Source organism: Notolabrus celidotus, chromosome 22, assembly GCF_009762535.1.
Source record: "Notolabrus celidotus isolate fNotCel1 chromosome 22, fNotCel1.pri, whole genome shotgun sequence".
NCBI classification, from domain to species: Eukaryota; Metazoa; Chordata; class Actinopteri; order Labriformes; family Labridae; genus Notolabrus; species Notolabrus celidotus.
This window is the reverse complement of record NC_048293.1, coordinates 8,017,785-8,039,496: the sequence shown is the minus strand read 5'-3', so window position 1 is coordinate 8,039,496 and position 21,712 is coordinate 8,017,785. Positions and strand designations below refer to the sequence as shown.

The window sequence follows — 21,712 nt, the reverse complement described above, 5'->3', positions numbered from 1 at the left end:
GCTGTCTGATCTGAGAGAACAGATGATGAGCTCTTGGCCTTTCCTTTCTAGTCTTCCTCTTGTTTTGAATGTACCAACGTATCTCTTTCACTGGCGGCAGAATGTGTGTGTGTGTGTGTGTGTGTGTGTGTGTGTGTGTGTGTGTGTGTGTGTGTGTGTGTGTTTTTGTAGGTCTCTTTCTGTATCCCTACGTGCCCTCGGGCAGTGTCCATGGTTTTGCATGAAATTTCATCACACCGTCTACACCCACAAACACACTCAAACGCTCAGGCACACACACACACACACACACACACACACACACACACACACACACACACACACACACACACACACTCACGTACTGTTGCAGCTCGCTCGCAGAGTGAAGCCACTTGTGCGTCTGTTGTGTATCGTTTTTTCCCGATAAGCGATCACACGTATCGACGGGATGTGTGTCTGTGGTGAGGCTGTTTAAATGATCTTCTGCTCCTCAGTCGGGAGTAGCATTTGTAGGCTCTGAAACCGTTTCTGACCACAGACGGAGGGCCGCAGCAGACCTCTGTGGTGAGCTGTGTCAGGACTGGTTGGATCACAGGCTGCTGTCAGGCTAGTTGTTGTTAACTAGGTCTTGGAAAGCAACAGGATGTTTCTGTTTTACAGGATTAGCATCATGAAGGAATGAGCTACAATAATGTGACACTTTGACACAGTTACAGAACAGAAACAGGACACTGTAGCAGGGCATGCGTTTACTTTTGCTGGGCTGTCTCCTTTATCATCTGGAGTTAAGGCGTTAAAATATGAAGGGGGTTGTTTAAAAGTGCAGCAATTTATCGATCAATCAATAAATCAAATGAGGTTCTCACTGGCTTAGCGGTTTAAGTGCGCGCCCCATGTACAGAGGCTATTGTCCTCGTTGGTTCGACTTATGGCCTTGAACATTTGCCTCCCCAATCTCTACTCCCAACATTTCCTGCCTCTTTTCAGCTGTCCTATCAATAAAGACGGAAAGTCAGTTCTTCAATCAAAAGAAAGTTAAACTATGACTGTTATGATAATCAATCAATCTGCCTTGTCATTTTCTCGTAGCAATGTCAAACATCTGCTGCTTCCAGCCTCTTATCCATGAGGATTTGCTGCTTTTCTTTGTCATTTATGACAGTTAATTTGGATTTTGGGCCACTGCTTTGACAATGAAAGCTCTTTTAAAGGTGTTCTCAGCATGATGAGCATTTTTCAATTGTGTTTTCATGATTTATATATTTAAAAAAATGGATAATGGCGAGAATAATCGGCAGATTAATCAATGATGAGAACAATTTTTAGTTGCAGCCTTAAATATAAGATAGCTTATTGCAGTTAGGAAGACAGAACATGGGGAGATAGTTGCACTCATCTCTGTAATTGCAGGCAGCATGGGAGATGAGGACTGCAGAAACAACAGAGAGAGGAGGGGGGAGGATGAGAGAAAGAAATGCACTGCCTATTGATTATCTTACACACATAAGTACAAGTGACCTGTAATCCACAGAGCACTTATCGACTCCTCTCCCCACCGTATCCAGTAACAGACGATCAATACGGGCCAAAGACAGTTACGGTACGGCACCGTGCTCTGGGCCAACACAGACCAAGACTCGATCAAGGCCAGAGCCCGACCTGCATGGAGGAGTGCTAAACGCTACATCCACAAGCTTGGAGTCTTTCATGGTAAAAACAAAGAAAGCAGCGTTGACTAGAGGCAGCAATTTAAAAGAACGTAAAAGAAAAGCTATTAAAGTACAGAGGTGAAAGAGTGGAGAAGGTGAAAAAGTAGGCAGAGTGAGAAAAAGGAGAGAGAAAAAAAGAAAAAGAGAGAGAGGGCAGCTGATTTAATGGTCTAATGAGGCCGTCCTCCAGCCAGTTGTTTTGTGTGAGGCATGCTCTGACCTTTCGCTTCGCTCGGGAGCCCCGCCGCCTCATTTTTCACATTCTTGCAATTACGTTAACGCTTGAAGCGCTCGCTGACTCCCGACTCTGGCCCTTCCATTCTGACAGAGCCTTCCACTCCCAAACCTCTCCACCTTCTCCTCCACCCCACCCCGCTCCACTCCACTCCACGCATGGACTTGCCTCCTATCTTAATACATTTCCACATAAAATTTGTAGTCCACACTCTCAAGTCCACGGAGAAAATGTGAAATGTGTGCTTCACTTCAGTAATGGGGTCTTTAACAGCTTGGCCCCTGTTAAAAGGGGTGATGATGTGGATCAGTTGAGAAAGACAGAATAGATGGGAGAGAGGCGGAGAGAAGGAGGAAGAGTGAGTGAGAACCCACTGTGCTTTTTGGCTTCAGCTGCCAAGAAAAACATCAACTTTCTTCTGCTATCTTGCATCTTGAAAGATGTGTTTCATGTTTGAACGCACCTTGAAAACATGTACCTCAAAAAGGTATCCAGAAGCATCCCTCATTTGAAAATATGATTCCAAATCTGACTCAATTTCCCCCAAAAATATTGAAGAAAGAGTAAAAAGTTTTCCCTGTTGCCTTGGCTCATAGGGGGATGTACAGTAGAATAAAGTTCATTAATTTTTCCATGAAGAAGTGTATGCACAGTGCAAACAGGACTCAGGATGGTCTCTGTGAGCCGAATCCACTTCCTCAATCTCCACTTTGTATCTCCGCGTCGAGCATTGCTCTGAACCTGTGCCAAAAAACAATTTAACAAGTGTGCAAATATGTATCACCCCTCTTGTGGAATAATTTATTGTCAAGCAGTAAACCAAGGTGAAGCATGCTCATAGCTGTCAGTAAAGATTGCCAGTTAAGGTTCTGACACATATGAAAAAGGTTTCAGCACAATACTCAGATCAGTAACCTCTCCCCACCTCATGTTCTTAACAGATTCTTTTTTTTTTTTCCTTTTCTCTGAGTTTCCCTCCAAAAGAGAAAAATAAGAAGTATCACCCTCAGGGCAAATTCTGCACTCTCACTTACTGACTCTCAGAGAGTGACTCCCTATGTTCTGGCTAGATAAACAAATTTCAGCAGTTAACGGGAGACGGTTCATAAGGTAACGCACAATAACTTCATTGGCCGTGCTCGCACATCATTTTGATTAACAGTCCTTTGGAAATCCTCCAAGCTTATCTTGAAACATCAGAGACATGAGTTGCAGGGAGTTAAACTTGATGAATGTGTGTGCCTTATGATAGTCCACGTTTCCAAGCTGAAGTCCATAATGTAATGCATCCAAGTTTTGATAAGGTGTCCTGCATATATGCACACATCAAACATAGTTGAGTCAAATGCATTCAGTCATAAACTGTAAATCCCCTACACTGATTCAGCATGGTAGGTAATGTTTTTCCCCTTTTGCTGTATCTATGAGTGTGTGTGTGTGTGAGTGTGTGTGTATCTCAGCCCCAGTCCACACTTGTGATTATTAGCTATGCATGAAGACCAAATCCACGTTGACATCTTGAGTGGTGAGCAAAGGGGCTTTCTGTACAATTCCCCATTTCTACGGTAGATGGAAAAGGCTCAACAGAAGAGAGGAGAAAGCATTTTGTACATTTTCTCAGCAATTGAACAATCCCCACGCTCGGCGGATAGACAGACTCCCCAGAGAGATGGAGAGAGGCAGAGATGGAGGGAGAGAAAGGGAGGAAGAGAGGGAGAGCTTGAGTGTTTGGCTCTGAGGGAGCATGCTGCGCTTGATGGTATTGTGGTACATTTGTGTGTATGTGTGTATGCGTTGGGAGTGTGGTGAGCTCCCTTGGCCCTGACCAGGGGCCCCACTCAGCAAGGTCTTTGTGGTTGAGCTCACCCGAGGGGGGTCATTCCTGGTGGGGACATGACTCCCTGTGTCCGCCCAGACAGTCCCAGCATGAACAAGGCCTGTTGAATTTGGCATTTTCCGGACCTCTGGCTTTGCTTTTTTTTTTTTTTAAAGCTCCACTTAAGCCTCAAGAAGAAGAGTGAGCAAAGAGGAAGAAAACAAAATGTAGCATCAAGAGAAAGAAAAGCAAAGTCTGTGCTAAACGCAAGATGGAAGCCTTGTTGCGTTTTAGTATCCTATACCTCAGCTCTGGAGTGATCAGCGAGGTGTGTCTGTGTATATAAAATATACAGTGTGTGCGGGCATGCACAAGCGTGTGTCAGCTGGTACCCTCTAAGTGCCTGTTAGAGTTTAATTTAGTGTAGTAATTAAAGCTGAACACTGGCCCATAAACAACAGATAAACAATAAAGCAGGCCCAAGCCCTGCTGTTTCATGGCTCTCACTCCCAGCTGTTGGAGGACTGATAATTTTTACACAGTGCCCCCACCTTACCTCACCACAACAACACAATGCTGAAGCAACAAGGGTGTGTGTGTTGTAAATGTGCGCATGGGTTGTTTTAGAGGCTGAGGCTGAACAAAATGGGGTGAAGAAACATAAACACGCAGGATATGACCATTTCCCTCCAAGAAAAGATAAACAGAGTTACAGAAAGTGTGAGAGTGGGACACTTATTTGGTTGCTACTCACAGAACCAACTTTTTATTCACAGAACAGCAATTTTCCTCTTACGCCATTCTAAGGAGGGTTGTTAAATAAAATACTGCTATAAATGCTGTGTCCCCAGGCTGTAAGTCATATAAATTCAAGATATCTAACTAATTATTAATAATTATTACATCTGGATTGACAACTTGCTATATTTCAAATGAGCATAGCATGATAACCTGTTAGCTAACAGCCAATGGTAACATTCACCTACCTTTTACATCATCAAAGTTACTTAGATATAACAGGAATGCCCAGCCAACTACTGTTAGCAAGCATTTACCTTCAAGCTAACATCACGTTTACTAGGAAGTGAAATAGATAAGAAGTTATTGAAAGATAACATTACTTTTTGTTAGTGGTACCAGATGTCATATGACAGGTGGAAAAGCCCAGCTAACCAATTGTTAGCTAGGAATTTACCTTCTAGCTAACATCACGTTTGCTAGAAGGTGGTTAAATGCTAGCATTAGCTGTTGTCTAGCCCTAGCTGTTGGGGTATCGTATGTTTAGGTTTACCTTGAAATTTGATGCGATAGCTTTCAACTTACAGTGGTTAAACATTAAAACAGCACTTGACCTCAAATCATTAGCATGACATCAAAGGAAAATGTCTTGAATGTGCAGAAAGTGAATGAAAACAGAGGTCTTGTACTCTTTGAAACAAGTCCCTTCCACTTGTAACTTGTTTGTTGTGCATTGGGAACTTTACTCCTACAAATTATAACCTTACATTGTTGAGGACAATGTTGCTCAAGTACTTTTTAAGCTAACCAGTGCCATTTTAGCCTTGTTGCTACATGTAAGCTTCATGTTTGTCAGGTGTCTGTTGTGAAAACAGTGCAGTGTGTCAGTGGGATGGTTTGTTGGGAAGGGGCAGGGCCATTGTTGAAAGCTGAGAAGAGTTGCTGTGGAGGGGGAGAAAACACGGTACGGAGGGGATACTTTCATGATCCCATTAGCATAAGAGAGGCTAAATTATTCATGTGGAGTGCTTAATCTATGGGGAAAAGTATAGTTAATGCACATAGTTTTAAAATGGATCTCTCCCTGCCCCTGCTCTAACACCAGATTCTTGCTGGATTCAGCATTCGCGGGCATTTACGGGAACGGCTGTCACTCTCCCTCGCGTACACTCACATAGACATTGTATGTGTGGGCACAGGAGCACTTTTGCTTAAGCGCTGTTGCACTTCAAGCTGTTTCGAGGGGCTCTGCTCTCAGGCTCATCCCCTTCATCCATAAGTCCCTTTTTCTCTCTCTCTCTTTCCATTTGTTCCTCCATCTCTCTCTACCTCTCTTTCTCCCACCCCCTCTCTCACTCCTCTCCTTGCTCACCCCTCTGTCTTGCTCTCAGTACCGCAGACTACCTGGCCCTCATCCAAAATGTGATTAAAGAGAATGATCAGCTCCCTCAGCTCCCCCCTTCCTTCCTCCCTTCCGCTCTCTCTCTTCCTTTTTTATGTCTGGCTGTCTTTCTTCTGACCCGGTGTTACATTTGTTGAGTCTATAGATCATGAGAAAAGAAAAAAAAACATGAAAACAGCAAAAGCAAAGGAACTGTTAAAGGAAAGAGTCAGCTACACTTCCAGTAACACAGACCTCTACCCACAACATCAACCCCACTCTATGCCCTACCATCCTTTCTCCTTTTTCACACTCCTCTTATCATCTATTTCTTCTCCCCTCCTCTCTTCCCCCCTCTCAGCTCTGGCTGGGGCCTGGTCCCTCTGGTCCATAATCATGAACAGGCCCCCAGCCTGACCCGGCCCAACCCAGCCTGGCCCAGCTCGGGTCGGGAACTGGGTCCTACACAGCAGGAAAGGCACATTAACTGGGTCAGCCTAATGTGCAAACTAATGTTTGGAGAACATAGGGAAAAAATTACCCAGATTATTCTGACAGCAGCTGAGGAGAATGTCTGTGTTGCGCCATTAAGGGAAAGCTTGAGGGAGAGGTTTTTTCTTTCTTTCTTTTCTTTTTCTGAGGAGGAGATGAAGACTAGATTATCTTTGAGTGAATTGAGCATGATTTAAAAGCAGAGAGGAAGAGGTGTTGCAGGGAAACAGTCATGATTGAGCCAAAGTTAAAGGAGGGAAGTTACTTTTTTTCTCCGATACCTAAAGGCTTGGGCCAAAAACAAAGACAGAGTGCTGCTCTGTTGTATCAGTTCATTATACAGTGGGTTTACACACCCATGTTCCATTGCTGATTACTCCAGTGCTTGTGGTGATGATGAGGAGTGCACAGGGGTCTGATGTAATATGACTAAAAGGGATTTGAGCGCGTGCCCCACAGGGCATTTCCACGTCCATTAATGCTGCCGCTGCTGTATTTTCACAATGATGACAGTGCTTCTGTTCTTTAAAGGCAGAGTGTTTTCCCAGGAAATTTTCCGTCTTGTTTCAGCACGCTAGCCTGAAGGGGGTCAGCCAAGAAGTCACCCTTTAGAGGTGATAATCCAATTGCTCTAGTCCTCACCAGATTTGTTTTCCCCTTGTCTGGCAGTGTGTTTGCGTGTGTGCGTGTGTGTGTGTGTTTACAGAGAGTGTAAGCATGCGTGTGTGAATGTAATAGACGTAGAATGGGATTCAGAGGCAGCAAGATGCCACTGGTTTCTTCTGTGTCCAAACCCCGGGCCCCTCTCTAGATCAGAGAGAGGTTACAGAGGCCAAGCCTGTCAAAGGCACACCTGCAGGGAAACTCCGAAAAACCCTGACTGCCAGCTTACACCAGCCCGTTTAAGGTGTGCTTATTTGGAGTTTAACCCTGACTTCAAATGTCCTTTCCCTTTCTCCCTCTTTGTGTTTGACCAATGGGCCTTGTGCTCTTTTACTTTCTTTCCTTTCTTCTGCCTCCCTTGGCTCTTTAATCTCTTCCACCACCCCCACCCTCCCAATTCTCCTCCCCCTAATATCCGAACCCCACATCAGAGCTAAAAGGTCCCTCCCAAAAGACAGCAAGCAGTTTGAGTCCAGTGACTTAGCAAGGCCAACTATAGCTTGCTCACTTGCTGTGTGGTTTTTTTCCCCTTGTGTAAACCCGAGTTTACCCACTGACGCCTGTTTAGAAATGAGTGGAGCAGCTATACCCTACAGGTAGTGCTTTCACCATGCTGCCACCGTCCAAGAGTGTGGGTGGATGATAAAGGAAGTGTGTTACAATCCGAGTTCTTCCTCTCTGCCGCTGATTTTCACGCACACATCTTTCACGTTTATGCAAAGCTTTTGAGGGCATTATGCAAGATAAGCTCATTTTCTAGTCTGATTCCCACTCTAGTACATGCTTTAATGACTCTTAAAGCCAAGGGCTGCTTTTTTAGGCATAATAGCACTCCCGCAGTCTCTCAGTTTCCATGTAGCTTTTTCCACACCTGATCACTTTTGTTCGCCCATTTTATGGCTATTGGGGAGCAGGCGGAGGTGAGCAATTTGACAGTGGTTAGTGCCATGAGCCCTAATGTTTATTGGAAGCAAGCGTCTAATAATTTTTGATTACCCCAGAGGAGGTATTAGCCATGTTAGTCAGCAAGGATAATTTCTTATTTACATGCCCCAAGCAGTGAGCACTCTGAAGGAACACTGGGGCTAAATGCGCAACAAAACGAATCAAACATGCCAAACGAGATGCTCCATCCTGGCTGGCTGCAGGGCTGGAGCTGAGAAAACCTTCATTATGCATTTACCATAATTCATTTAGAGGGTTATCAATTTGCAGAATACAGAGGATATGTTTAGAGGGGGAAGCGAGAGCACCATATCAAACGAAGGAAGAGAAAAAGGAACAAGGGAGCGCAAGATGAAAAGGAGTAAGATATTCAAGGATAGCTCAGTGCCTGGATTTTGAAAATGTTGTTCCAATTACACACTTTTCCATGTTTTCAGGCAGAACTTGCATGTTAAATGCTGCAATCTTGTCTCTTTTACCAGTGTCACGCTCCGCCCCCTAAGAAAAAGGCAGAAGCTGATTTTGTTGTAATGAAAGCCATTTGGCCCAGGAATTCTCGTCTACGCAATTTTTTTGTTGAGATTGAGGCTACATAGAGATGTTCTTGTTTAAATATTGCCTTTCTGTTCATTTAGGATTGCTCTTTGTTTGGCTTCTGCCCTGCTTACTCAGTGTGGAGCTCAGGACAGTTACTACATGTTTTTCATTTTTCTCTCCTGGCAACACACACTGAGAGAAGAAAAAGACCTTTAAAAGCATCTTTTCCCTCTGCCATCAGGCAAGGATGACTAAGGCCCCATTAGAACAATTGGAGGAAACTTGGGGAGACGGGGAGTGTTTAAAAGAATGAAAGCGGTCAGAAAACACCACTATCTTGTGATAACCAGTGCTTTTTTTCATTATCTAAACACAAGAAAAACCTCCACCTTGGAAAGATTGCACTCACTCTCATTCAAAAATAAAACAATGAAAACAGAGGAAGAAAAATGCGAGACACAAAAAGAAAAAAAACATTTAACATTTTCCAAAGTGAGGGGGGGAGGCTGCATTGTTTAGTACGAATGCTTACTCCCAGGGATGCAGTCCTTAGACAACTGAGTGTCTGCAGGAGACATCTGTGAAGCCTGACCTTGTGACCCCGGAAAGAATGCTCTTAAGGTGGGGGGAAAACTGCCTTTACCACTGCATCATGGCCTACAGGATCGCCCAGCAGCCGCACAACAAACCACTACAGAAAACAACAACACAGCAGACCAAGAGTCGATGAAAAAAATGAGAAAGAGGTGGGCAAAAAAGGGGAAGTTGGAGTGAGGGAAGAAAACATGAGGATACTGTAAATGTAAAGAGAGATAGAGAGAGAATTTAAAGGAGAGGAATAGAGGGAGAGGGAAAAAAAGGCAGATAACACACGGAAAAAACACAGACGGACTCTGTGCCTCACAGGCCTGGCTGTCTCTTACTCCTTTGCCCCCCCCCCATGAGATCATTTTCATCCTTTATGAGTCAAAAGGAAGCCCAGTTGAAAATGAAAGGTTACACAAGCCAGAGCCCGAGCCCTCGGAGTGAGAGAGGAGAAGATCCCTGCTGCAAGGGCCCTGCTGCTATTCAAAGCACCTGCTATTGTGTGGGCGCCCATCCAGGCCCATTGTTGTGCAGAAATTAGTCGTGCTCCCTTTGGCTCCCTTCGGCTCCAGAGGCATGCGGCAGACCCCCTTGTTGTTTTGGGTTCAGATACGTGGTTGGATAGATGCGTGGCCCTGGCTACCATCACCACTGGCTGTGGCCCTTTGCCCTCTCTCTAAAAGCACAGTATCACTCTCATTTTTTTGTTCACTTCTCAGGCCAACATTCCTATAGTTTTCCTTCCCTTGTCTTTTGTACTCCTACTCTCTTCTCCTCCTTTGGTGTATATGCTTATTGTTCTTTGGAGCACCCTCATTATACCCATGGTTATATTTTAAGGGCCTCTCTCTTTGATTCTGGTCTCGTGGGGAGTGGAGTGGTGGGCTGGTGGGAGCTGTAGGGCTGGCCCGGCTCTCAGGGCTCCCTAGCCGGCGTCTCAGAGAGTGGGGCTTGGGGGTATTGTCGGGGGCCGGGCAACTGGTGAAGCAGAAGCAGCCAGTGCAGGGGGTGGATGTGAAGGGAAAATTGAAAAGTCAATAACGAAGGCCGCACGAAAAAAAGAAAGAAAAGAAAAGCGGAGGACGAAACAAAAGGAGATGGAGAGCTTCAAAAAGCTGAGAGATATAGAGCACTGCTAATTAATAGCATCAGAGGAAGAGCTTCTTTTCTTCTTCTTCTTCTTCTCTCTGGAACTTTAATACTGCATAATAACTTGCAAGGCAAGGCGATTTAGAGTTCACAATGTGAGCCAGGTCCATCTCACTGACAGATCAGCAAACAGTAGTCATGTTTTATGAGTGAAGATGTGTGAGGTCTCCTTTAAGAGAAGTTGACACACATTTATTTCACTCTTGATTTCACAAATGTGACAAAATACAACTTTTTTTTATGGTCAGCGAGTCAGACTGGCAGTAATCTGAACCCAGGGATTTGCAATTTGTATTTTTCCCAGCAGTAATAGCCTCCTCTCTTACTGTCCCTGCCATACCAATTTCCACTCCCCAACAGCTGTCAAGCCCCCAAAAATCAAAATTAGTGCCATGGAATTGAGCCTTAATGAAATGACCTGCTGGATTTACCTTAAGAAGCAGGGTGGACAGTCAATACTTGCCACGTCAAAACCCCCTCTCCCTGCTTGCCACGGTCCCATTAACGAAAGGAAATAGTCTGGGGTAAGTGTATTAAGCACTACTTCCACCTTTCTAATTATATTTTTCCCTACTCCCTTCATAATTCATTCACTCTTTCATTAGTTTTTAATACTGAAAAAGGCCTCTGACTGGTTCTTCTTGTCTCGTGGGGTCACCAATTATTTGTCAGGATGTATTAGATGAATGAAAGGAGAGTGTGTTGTATGTTAGGGATTACTGGAGTTCCCACTTGAAACAAGGACTGTGGAAATGTTTGCAGTTTTAGTACCTATTTTTAGCAGTTAAACCACAATATTCCTATTAACTTGTACAGAATAGTATTACATTAAGTCTAACACTATATCTCTGACTCCCCTGCTTCCTATAGAGAGAGATGATTGTGTACCGAGGCCCAGAGGAGGACACTGGGCCATGGTTATTGACTTGTAAAGGAGCCGGTAGGTGAGGGGTCTTGACAAGACATGAGCGGCTGACTTTCTTGTAAAGCTGTATCTGATTTCTCTTCTAGTTGGCTCCCTTGAGAGAGACGCTTTACCCTCTGTTGATCAGACGTGCACTCACAGCGGTATGGAAAAACGGGGCGATAAAAAGAATGAAAGAGTAGTTTTGTGAGAGGAGACGCTTACGTTCTGTGTGCCGTGGTTCCCTGGAAGAGTGAGAATGAGAACAAGGAAGGAAGGAAGGTGGGGAAAGGGAAGGAATCAGCTGCTGGAGATGTATGGAAGAGTACATGTACTGTATATCTCAGTGAAACGCAAATTAATGTTTTGGTGGGATTTGCAGTGCGGGGCTTTCCATAAGAGCATCGGCATCAGTGTATGTGTAAAATAAGAGAATTGTATCAGACAAAGCTGGTATCAATTCAGCAAGAGCTCCACTCCTCTCAGATCTGACTAATTTATGAGGGTAAACTGCACTGACAGAGCGAGAGAGAGAGAGAGATGCAGGTGGAGGGAGGAAGTTTTCATTGACTCCTCCGAGCAGGCCAAGCCAAAGCCCCTGGAGGGATCTCTCTCAGTTTGAACTTTATCAGGGGCTACGCTTAATCAATACGCTATCGGAAAAAGAATTAATTACTAAAGCAGAATAAAACAGCTGCATTTTAAACCGAGGATTCATCAATTCTGTAATCTCTTGGTTACAGCTCAGGTGTCAGGAGGATCATTTCAACTCCATGTAATGAGGAACAGTGGGAGTACACCCCAACCCTCTGCTGTCCTCCTTCTCCACCACTTCTTCCTTTCCGACCCCCCTCTCCAACCAACAGCCATTTCCTATCCTACACCTCCTCCTGTGTGAGGTTTTCCCTTTTTTTTATATTCTCATTTTCAGTCCATTTCATACCTTCTTAGCACATCCTTCATAGTCTTACTGTACGCCCCCCCCCCCTCCTCCTCGTCCCGCTACATTCCCTTCCCACCAAATTCCTGTCTTTGCGGGGATGGGACGTAGGGGTATTAAACTTGAAATCTCTGGTGCGAACACTGACTGGAACGGGACATTCCCGCTGCTGCAGTCATCAAGCCGGACATTCCTACACTCTGGGCCAGAACACCGCTGGTGTTGCGAATGAGGGGGGCGAAAGAGACAGGGGAGGTTGTTTTGGAGGGTAAAAATCTATCCTCAATGCAAAAATAGTCTATAGAATGAAATGACGACAACAATCAGAGATGATGATTTGCTGAAAGGAAATAAAAATGCAGTTGAAAGCATCCCAAAATAACCTTGGCTGTGCTACTACCTCAAATGCCGCCACAGGCCTTGACCCCAGCCCAAAGCCTGTAAACGGACTGTCCTTGACTCCCCATAATGGGGGATTTCAAGGCAGGTTGAGAAGGGGTTATGGGTGATGAATTGGGTTTTTAGTGAGCTCATTAGGAAGCCAAACAGAGTTTAGACTGGCGGAGCGGGGCAGCAGCGCAGTAATCAGTTCTGCTCGCTTTGTTCCCTGCCTCCAGGACATTTGTGTGAAAAAAAAGAGAGAGAGCGAGGAGAAAAAAAAAAAACTTCATGGCATTTGGCTGATGAGAGGGCTGCTGAGCAGAGGCTACAATCTGATGGTTGACTTGTTGATTTATAAACCTTTTAATCCATTTATTCCACCAAACCCCTCCAGCTCTACGCAGAAAGCCACATCTCTGTGAAACTTTCCTTTGATGCCACTGTCCATCAGGTGTGGCAAAGATGTCTGCAATAAATCCAAGTCATAAGTATAAAAACTGTGTTTGTTTGTTTGGTTTTAGATTGTAATTGAGGGTAAGAGAATCAGGGCTGATGCTGTAACCATAAATTGCCTTAAACAGTAAAAGCTGGTCTGAATCACGAAACCACAGTTTTGAAAGTGACCTGAATACAGCTGCTTTCTGACGCTTTAGGTGGAAGACTTTGATATTAAATCATTCCTAGATGGGAATGTAAAGCCATTTCTAAATTTCTTCCCTATAAGATGGATTCATCCAGTTTTGTCTATAGCTCCACTTCATTTCTATCCTCTCTCTTTCTCTTTCCGAAGTCAAGTCAGCTTTTTAAAGATGAAAAAGTGTGGAAGCAGCTTGTTTTCCTAATGATCGTGCTTGTTCCAATGCAACATAGCCCCACTTGCTTTTGGGAAATACCTATTCCTTAATATTTAATGCAGCCTCAAACTTAAGGAGTTAGGTATGTGTTTTTGTTGTTCTATGGAAACAGATATGAATTATAGAAGTGGTTTGTGAATCTTTGCAAATTTCACCAAAAATATAAAGAACAGCTTGAGTGTACCGAACTCAGTGAGGAAAGAAGTGAGGACAAAATCTAACCGGACAGAAGCTCGGTGATAACAGCATTGGCAGATTGGTAAATTTGTTTATTAAGAAACAAGGTCCGAACTTGTATTACCTGCAAGACTAATTAGCCCCATTCGATTTGGATTCTAAGGGAAGTACGGCGGCAGTGTCAGAGTGCAAGGGGAGCAGGGTGGAGTTGTCAGGGAGGCAGAAAGTGTGAAATGTCTGGTGGAGACCCAAAGCCCTTCATTAGCCACTGATCCCTGTCTGCTGAGTGAGGAGCAGTCATGGGCATCACAGCTCCCCTTTTAGTCTCCCCTTCCAAAACATAAGAGAGAGAGTGAGCGGGGTGAGGGTGAGGAGCGGGGAGAGGAGGGTAGCTCCCCCATCCCCTGCAATTTAGCCCTTTGCCATTCATGCAAATTGGGTCCTGACATCTGCAACAGCCTGCCTCCTTTTCTTTTATACATCTTTATTCCATCGCTTTTCTTTGGGGCTTTTTTTCCTCGGCAAATAAAAGCCCCCCCCCTTCTTGAATTGCAGTCTTGTCTCAACTGACATACATCCTTTCATACACACTACACATCTGTGAACAAGCAGCAATTTTCTGTGTGTTTGAATTTATTTTTATAAACACGTATAGAAAAGTGTTTCTTGGAGAAAAAAAAAGAGGTCTTACTTTTTAAGTTTATGGTGCAATAAGAAAGTTGTTGCTGCAGGTAGGAAGGTTAATTGCAGCAATAGTTGGCCCAGTTTAAAGACTTGGATAATGTACAAAGTTTGTGCAACCGTTGCTAAATTTCAGGGTTTTGGCGTTGATCATTTTATGAAAAGATCAAGAAAGTTCTGGGCAGTAACTCTTGAGAAAAGTAACCATGCACCCCACTCCCTCCCCTCTCCCTCCTGGATGCACTACTCTTCTTTGGCTCCAGGGAAGAAGCTGAAAGGGGAGGGTGGCTTTGCTCCAGCCCTTAATTTGGTTTAAAAGGTAAAATAGCCTAACTGGCTGTTAAAAACAAGTTATACCTCCAGCCCTCACCATCCCCCCCCCCCCCTCCCCTCTCTTGCCCTCTCTTTCTCTCTCAGCTCCCTCCACTTCACTTCAGCCTCGCCCTCACCGGTTAGGGATGTGCACAGTGGGGTCAGTACTGTGCCTGTGAGAGGAGAGAGGCCTTGTATCGGTGGAGAGGCGATAGTTATCTTCAGCATTCCAGGGATGACAGAGAGATATCTGCCTGATGGCAGGGTTAGGGGGCTTAGAGAAGGGGCGGAGAAGGGAGGGTAGGAGAGGAGGTACAGGAGTTGTTGAGCAACTACCCCCCCACACACACACCTCCCTCTCTTCTTCCTCTCTTACTGCCTGACTGACTCGCTTCCCCACACGTAGAGAAAAAAAACATCTAATTAGAAGCTCTTATTCCACTTCATTTAAGGGAACACTTAATGATGTGTTTTTTGGGGGGAGACAACTACACATTACTTCTCATGCAAGAGGAACCGCTCAGTCGTAGCACTCAGGATGCAGATACAGCTGCGTTTGAGATGGAGGTTTGTCCTCATTTTATCTGGGGTGTCATGGCTGGTGGAGAGCAGAGGACGAAGTGGTAGCTTTCTCTCCTCCACCTTTATCCTCCAGAGTCCTGATGTTAGGTGGGGGGCGGGGTTAAGAGGAGGTGGGCATGTGAGTTAAGCAGGGAGACTTGCTGAAGGAGAGAGTTTGTTGTAATTGCTCTGACAGGTTTTAGGGCTGTTAATGACTCCGGCCTGAGCGCTACCAATTTGTCAGCATGCTTGCTGTTTACTAAGCTGTTGTTTTATGGTCCAGTGCAAGGGGCTGCTGCTTGTTTAAGCACAGATCAGGAAATAATCAGCGTAAAAAAACACTGGCTGCTACTAAAACAGTGCTGTTTAGAGCCCTCATCTACTGTATGCATCTGAATGAGCGCAGTAAACCATATGGTGCGGTCACACAAACACCCCTGATGGGTTACTTACTGTTAGAAAGTGAACGCTCAAGTGTGTGTTTTATCATTAAAGGGATTATGTTCTACTCGTTAGCACTCGTCTGTGTTGTATGTTACGTGAGTGTGAAGCATATTGCTAGCATGCGGTTATAGCCAGAGGAGCTGTAATCCCCAGAGCAACAGAGGGCCGGCCATTCCTCTAGTGTGAATAGAGTTGGTACGTGTTTGTGTATGTGTGTATATGTGTGTGTGTGTCAAGAGCATGTGGTCCCAGAGCCGGCAAAGACCCCTTCGTAAATCCAGAGTAAATAAAAGGGGTAACCAGACGGACAAAAGAAGAGCCCCCACTGCTTCTCTCATTCGCAGCCATTTGGGGGGGGACTGAATGTGCTAAACGCCGCTTATGTTGGCTGAAAAGTTGAGGAGAAAAAGAGGGGAAAGGGAGGCTCTAAATCCCCCTCTTCTTTTCTCTTCATTCTCTGCGGCCAAGCCTGCAGGGCTAGAGGTGGTGTAAAAAGGGAGGGGAGGGTTGGAGGGCCCCGGTCACTATAGCGTGCTAAGGTGGAGAAGGCCAAAGAAGCTGCTGCTAGCTCTTAGCTTCTGTTCTCCGTGCACTCTCCTTTCCATCTAACTTTTCTCCCCTCTCGCCTCATTTGGGCGAGCTTGGGTGAACATGCCTGACTAGTTTGGGCTGACAGCAGGCTTGGGGGGTCTGTTGTAATTAGTCACTTTAACCACAGCTTCCATAAGCCACTGCCTCTACACTCTTGCTTCATTACCCTGAAACAAATGCGGGGGCCTCACTGCGCAAAATCACTGCACAGCCCTCAGAATAAAACACACACAACACAGCACCTAATGCTTGTTTAGAGGCTTTTCTGTAGGTTTATTCATAGTATAGAGAGCAGTAAGTCTGGAGTGTTATTTTATAACTAACCATGACTGTGTTTTAGTGTGTTCCAACTATTGACAAGTCATTATTCATTTATGCATGAGTATACAGGATGTGTGTACTGATAGAGCTACAATATATGTTACTGGCGGTCATATCCATAATGCTTCCAGAGCAGACCAGACTGTAGTGGCTCCCTGAGGGGCACGGTGTCTCATAGACATGAGGTATGATCTCCAAAGTCATTAGGCCTCCCCTGGTTTCCACTTTTTTCACAGCAGACTGCAGGACACTTTGTGCTAAACCAGTTCTTTGTGCAAGAAATCCTGAAGCGACCCTGAATGTGCCAACACAAGATAAGCAGAGTTGCTGCGTGTTTACAGTCCTTTCCCAACCCGTTAATGAGCTCAGCCCTGAGACCAATTTACTTACAGGGAGATATATCTGAATGCATTTTTAATAACCACCCAGTGGTGATGAGAGAGGGGATGCATGTGAGCATAATGTGCTTGCAGACTTGTTTGTTTGCTGGTGTGTTCATTCACTCCCTCACCCGCTTTGCATCTGGTCATTGTCTTCCATCTCGCCTGATTACATCCTCTCGTTTTCCACGCTTAGGAAAATATGAAAAAAAGTTTCATCCTGAGCACTTTAAGTCAAGATATTGCTTGAGTGGAAGGAGGGAAGAGGAGAGAGACAGAAAGAGAGAGGGGGGAAAGGGAGAGAGAAGAGGGGGGGCTTTCTTTTTTCCCGTCTCCAAGGGCGCTGCTTTTCCAAAAGTGCCTGGGGCTACACTCCTGCACTTCGGCTCCCTCAGGCCTTTCGGCTGCCTCCTAATAGCCAACCCCCATCTGTGTCACATGGCCAGATGATGGGACGCTTCCCCCTGCTCTGCCCTGTACTTTTTTTTCTTTCCCCATTTTTTTTCAGAGTGCACATCCACACAGGTTAGAATGGCAGAGTTGCCAGGGAACAGTCAGAAGCCATTAGCGTTTGGGACAATTTGCCCTGCAGCGTTCCTTCTCTCGCTCGTAAGAAAGGAGTGGGGGTGGATGCAAAGCACCAGCTCTCCTTTAGATGTAATGAGGTTGTGCAAGTTGGGCCCTCTTGATTCCTTTTCTACTCCTTCTGTTCCTCCTCCTCCTTCTCCTTGATCCTTTCTTTCTTTGTTTCTTCTTTTTCATCTTCTATCCACACTTGATTTTCATGCACACTCTTTTTGGAAAACACATTTTCCTGCATGTTTAAAGTGAGTCAAAAACTCCTGTCAGAGCTGCACACAAATTCCAAACATGTCTAATCTGTGCACACATGACCATGTGAGAAAGAGAGACACAAGGACAGAGGAGCTGAAAGCCTCGGAGTCCGGTTTCACCCTTGCAGGCTAGGGCAGGAGGCAGCGAGCATGCTGGGTAATGAAGTGACAGGTCAGTCTGTAAATACGCATGGGTCGCTCCGGCCCTGGCCAGGGGGGAGGCTATCGCATTGCAGTGAAAATGGAAACGTCAATAAAATTAATCTGCCAGCCTTTTGGCCACTGTGTGGTTCCATTGGATGAGCCTGACTGCTCACAGCAGGAGAGGGATTTGTGGACCAGCTCGAAAATCAACACAAAACCTTGCGGCACACAAACAAACAGGCAAAGTGTGTATCAACATTATTCAGTGGAGCTCAAAAGCGGAGAAACAAGGGGAGGGTGGTTAAAATTCACAGCTCACTAGTTGTGTTGTTGTTAAAGTTTGGAAGCAAACTGGAGGAGTTCGGCTCGACTTCCGCCGGGGTCGCATTTCTCAGGAAACCCCTCACAGTCAGGGCAGCACTACGGCCAGACCAAAGTTTATTGTTTTAGGCTTTCCTGAACAAGGATCTGTACTTAGCATGGGATTTACGGCATTTGCCACTAATGAACACCCACTCTACAATTACAACACCACTAGCCTGTGTCCCCGTTCCCATATGTCCTGCGGAGGGGCCGCTGCTTCTTTAACTTCACACAGGGAGCGCAAAGTCTGCACTTCTCTGTTTTCCCCTTTTTCGTGTGGCTCCACACTAATGATGTGGAAGGAAAACACAGTGCACAGAAAGGAAAGAAAGACAGAGGGAGAACAAAAAAGAGGGGGGAAAACAAGGGGGAGAAAAGGGAAAGAAAGTGGGGAAAGTAGTTAGAAGAGAGGGCCCCTGCTGTCCTTGTATTCTTCATTTATTTTGCATTTGATTACGCCACCAGTCGGATCCTTTTTCTTTCCCCCTTTTTAATGTTATTAGTTCAAATATTTATGCGAGATTAAGGCTTATATAGGTGCTCGTGATTGATGCCTCCCCAAAAACAGGAGGACATGCAAGTCTGAATTTTGAGAACGTCAGGGTCCTTCCCTGCCTTAGTGGAGGAGTTTTTCAGATACATAATTTAGATGCCCTCAAGGAAGGCTTTCAAGGCATTTGTGCCCGGGGGCAAGAAAAAATAACTATGACTCTTAAAAGTAAATCATTTTTGCTAATGCACAATTAATGCAGAGGAAGAGGAACAAGAAAAAAGGCAAGGGACAAAGATGGAAACTTCGATTTTAAAGGAGAAATCGTGCCGGGGTATGTGCATGTTTTTTCCTCTTGAAATCAAACGCTGACGGACATTAATGCAGGCGAAGCCGCCGCTGGCCTGTCATGCTAATCATGTGGCGGAATGGGGAGGGGTTGCTGCAAGGGATGGGAGTGGGTAGAGGAGGACTAAGAAAGTCTGGGTTTGAGGGGGTGGGGGGGCAGAGGAGTCCATTATGTGCATCGAAGTGCAACAATGAAGCACCCAGATCACATCCCTGCTTTAATACTTCTCAACTGGATGCCGTGAATTATCAACGCCTTTGAGTTCTGTTTGTATGCGAGTGTGTGTCTGTGCACACAACATGAATGCATGAATGTCTGTGTACTACTGTATAACTCCTTCCTGTCCCCTTTGGCTCTCTTCAAACGCTGAAAAAAAATGCTCTACATTATGTCAAGCATGCAAATTTAATTGAATTAATGACATGAGTCCGAGCCTCTTGTGTACTTGAAGGCTCCTTGTCCTTTTTTTTTTGTCATCTTGCTCCATTTTTTTGTGTCCTCCTCTTACTGTAGAACTACCCTCACAGCGTCCAAGCATAACAGTAGAGTCATTAACCCTTTACCCCTATGCAGGGCTCCGGGGTATAGAACAACTCTGTTAGGCCTCTGTGTAAACCCCTCACTCTCTGTTCATGCTTCTGTCTAAGGCTATCTAAATCCCACTCTACCTCCATTTCTTCCACTACATACACTGGCTTTGCTCGCCCTCAGTACAGTGCTTTTGAATTCCTTATCTATGGTATTTGTCCATTTATCCATCTTTCATAAGCCTTAAACTCAGCTTTGTCTGTCTGCCTCTCTGCTTCAGCTTTGAGAATTTTTAGATCAGGAATTTTTTTATAGTATTGTGAGTCAGTGTTGTAATCTGGGATGTTATTTAACCCTGGGTTTGGTTTCCGTCCAGGAGATGGCTTAGACAACAGCGTTGCATCACCTGGCACAGGGGATGACGACGATCCAGACAAGGATAAGAAGAGGCAGAAAAAGCGTGGCATTTTCCCCAAGGTGGCCACTAACATCATGAGGGCGTGGCTGTTCCAGCATCTCACGGTAAGCACAGACTTTACTTTATTGTGGGGAGACACATTCACACACACACACACACACACACACACACACACACACACACACACACACACACACACACACACACACACACACACACACACAATCTGAAAAACCCTGCTCATCCACACACACCTGTCACAAAGTTGTTACTGAGTGGTAACAGCAGTGTGATGCTCACCTGTCAGCCACCTGTCAGAGGGACACAGTGACCAGGTCAACTTAATCATTTGGGACTGTTTACTCTGCTAAGCACATTCAGAGTAAGAGACGGACAGCCCAACAATTCAGGACTTTTACTCCAGTATGAGATGCACTGTTTGTCTGGCCTGGAGAAGAATGTGTTTTCAGGGGATACTGAGTTAAGGAGCGGTAGTTACTGGAGAGAGATAGCAGTAAAAAGGAATGTAGATATTCAGAAAGGATGTGCAAATTTTTTAAATGAGTGATCAAGTGCACATTTTAAGTCTGGTTGACTTGGTGGTTTTCTAGCTTATGTCTCAGCCTGAGGTTTGCACCGTTAATATGTAAACATATTTCATTTCCGAAAAATGAAGCTAAAAATCTCATTCACTTCTTACAAGATTAAATATTACGATGTAACGTTCATTCAAAGCCACTTGGTAAAAGAAAGGTGGTCTTCCCCTGTTTCTGTTTCTGTAAGTGTCCCTCTGTTTTTCCGCCTGTTTGTGTCAAGTATGAAGGGACGTACCACATGTCCCCCCACCCTCACTAATGTCAGGACATCATCAGAACATCAGGCTGTATTGATTTTGCAGCACAGGTCAGATTTCAGGAGGAGGTGGCCACAGCAGGACACATAAGCTGTTCTCTGAGCACGTGGCTCACTGTCCCAGAGACAACAATAGAGAGAGGAAAAGAATACACAGAAGACTTAGTTCAGAGTAAATTCAAGATGGTCAGGTGCAGCCTGTTCCCTTCCCCCCCACCCGTGCCCTCTGTACCCTGATTACCTAACCAAAACCCCAAGTACTGTGTGGCCAGCAAATACGGCCTAATTGAAAGGGCTGTAAATCCATTACATATTGGTCAGGGATAATCAGGAGTGCTTTAATCACTTTTATCTATTCAGGAGCAGTGAAGCTGCAACAGCAAAGCCCTGAGCCTCGCAGGCCTTAGCGGCTCCACCACGCCAGTCTGCATGCTTATTATTCTCATCATTATCAAAATGACTTCACAGCTGTTCACAGCTCCATCGTTCCCTGACTGGAGAGCTCTCACCGACGCATACACACCAGGCACAATTCAGAGGCTGAGGGCAGGAGAGGAGGGAGGATAAAGTTTTTTTTAGAAAGAGGATTTGTTTTCTCTCTTTGTTTTAAATGCCATGTTCTCGTGTAAAGGAGACAAACAATAAAAAGGCAAAAGTTTTACCGAGGTGAAATCTAATCTAAGTTTCCTAAACACATGCAGGAAATACACACACATCTTATTGAGTTTGGACTCCCTTCATCTTTCCTGTGAAAGCCCTGAAAAGTTCTGCAAAAGATGCAAAGACAAAGAAGGAATGACGCATACAGAGCTTGCAGTAGAGTCGCCAACAATTTTCTTTAGGTTTGTTTTAAAATTGAATTGAAAGAATGGAGAGGAAAGAGAGGGAAAAGGAGCCCAGTGCCGAGCGCAGGCGCATTTTTCAGAGAACTGTTTCATTCAGACGGTTAATTCAAGG

At 45.1% G+C, this 21,712-nt stretch overlaps 1 protein-coding gene across 2 annotated transcripts in view; it reads left to right on the top strand.

The window, feature by feature from the left end:
* The window catches only part of meis2a (Meis homeobox 2a), a 199,254-nt gene that overhangs the window by 131,905 nt on the left and 45,637 nt on the right, over positions 1-21,712 (top strand). For both annotated transcript variants that reach the window (XM_034675608.1, XM_034675607.1), the window contains one exon: positions 19,862-20,007. In XM_034675608.1, coding sequence (XP_034531499.1) covers positions 19,862-20,007 — 146 coding nt within the window. The remainder of the gene's footprint in view (positions 1-19,861; positions 20,008-21,712) is intronic.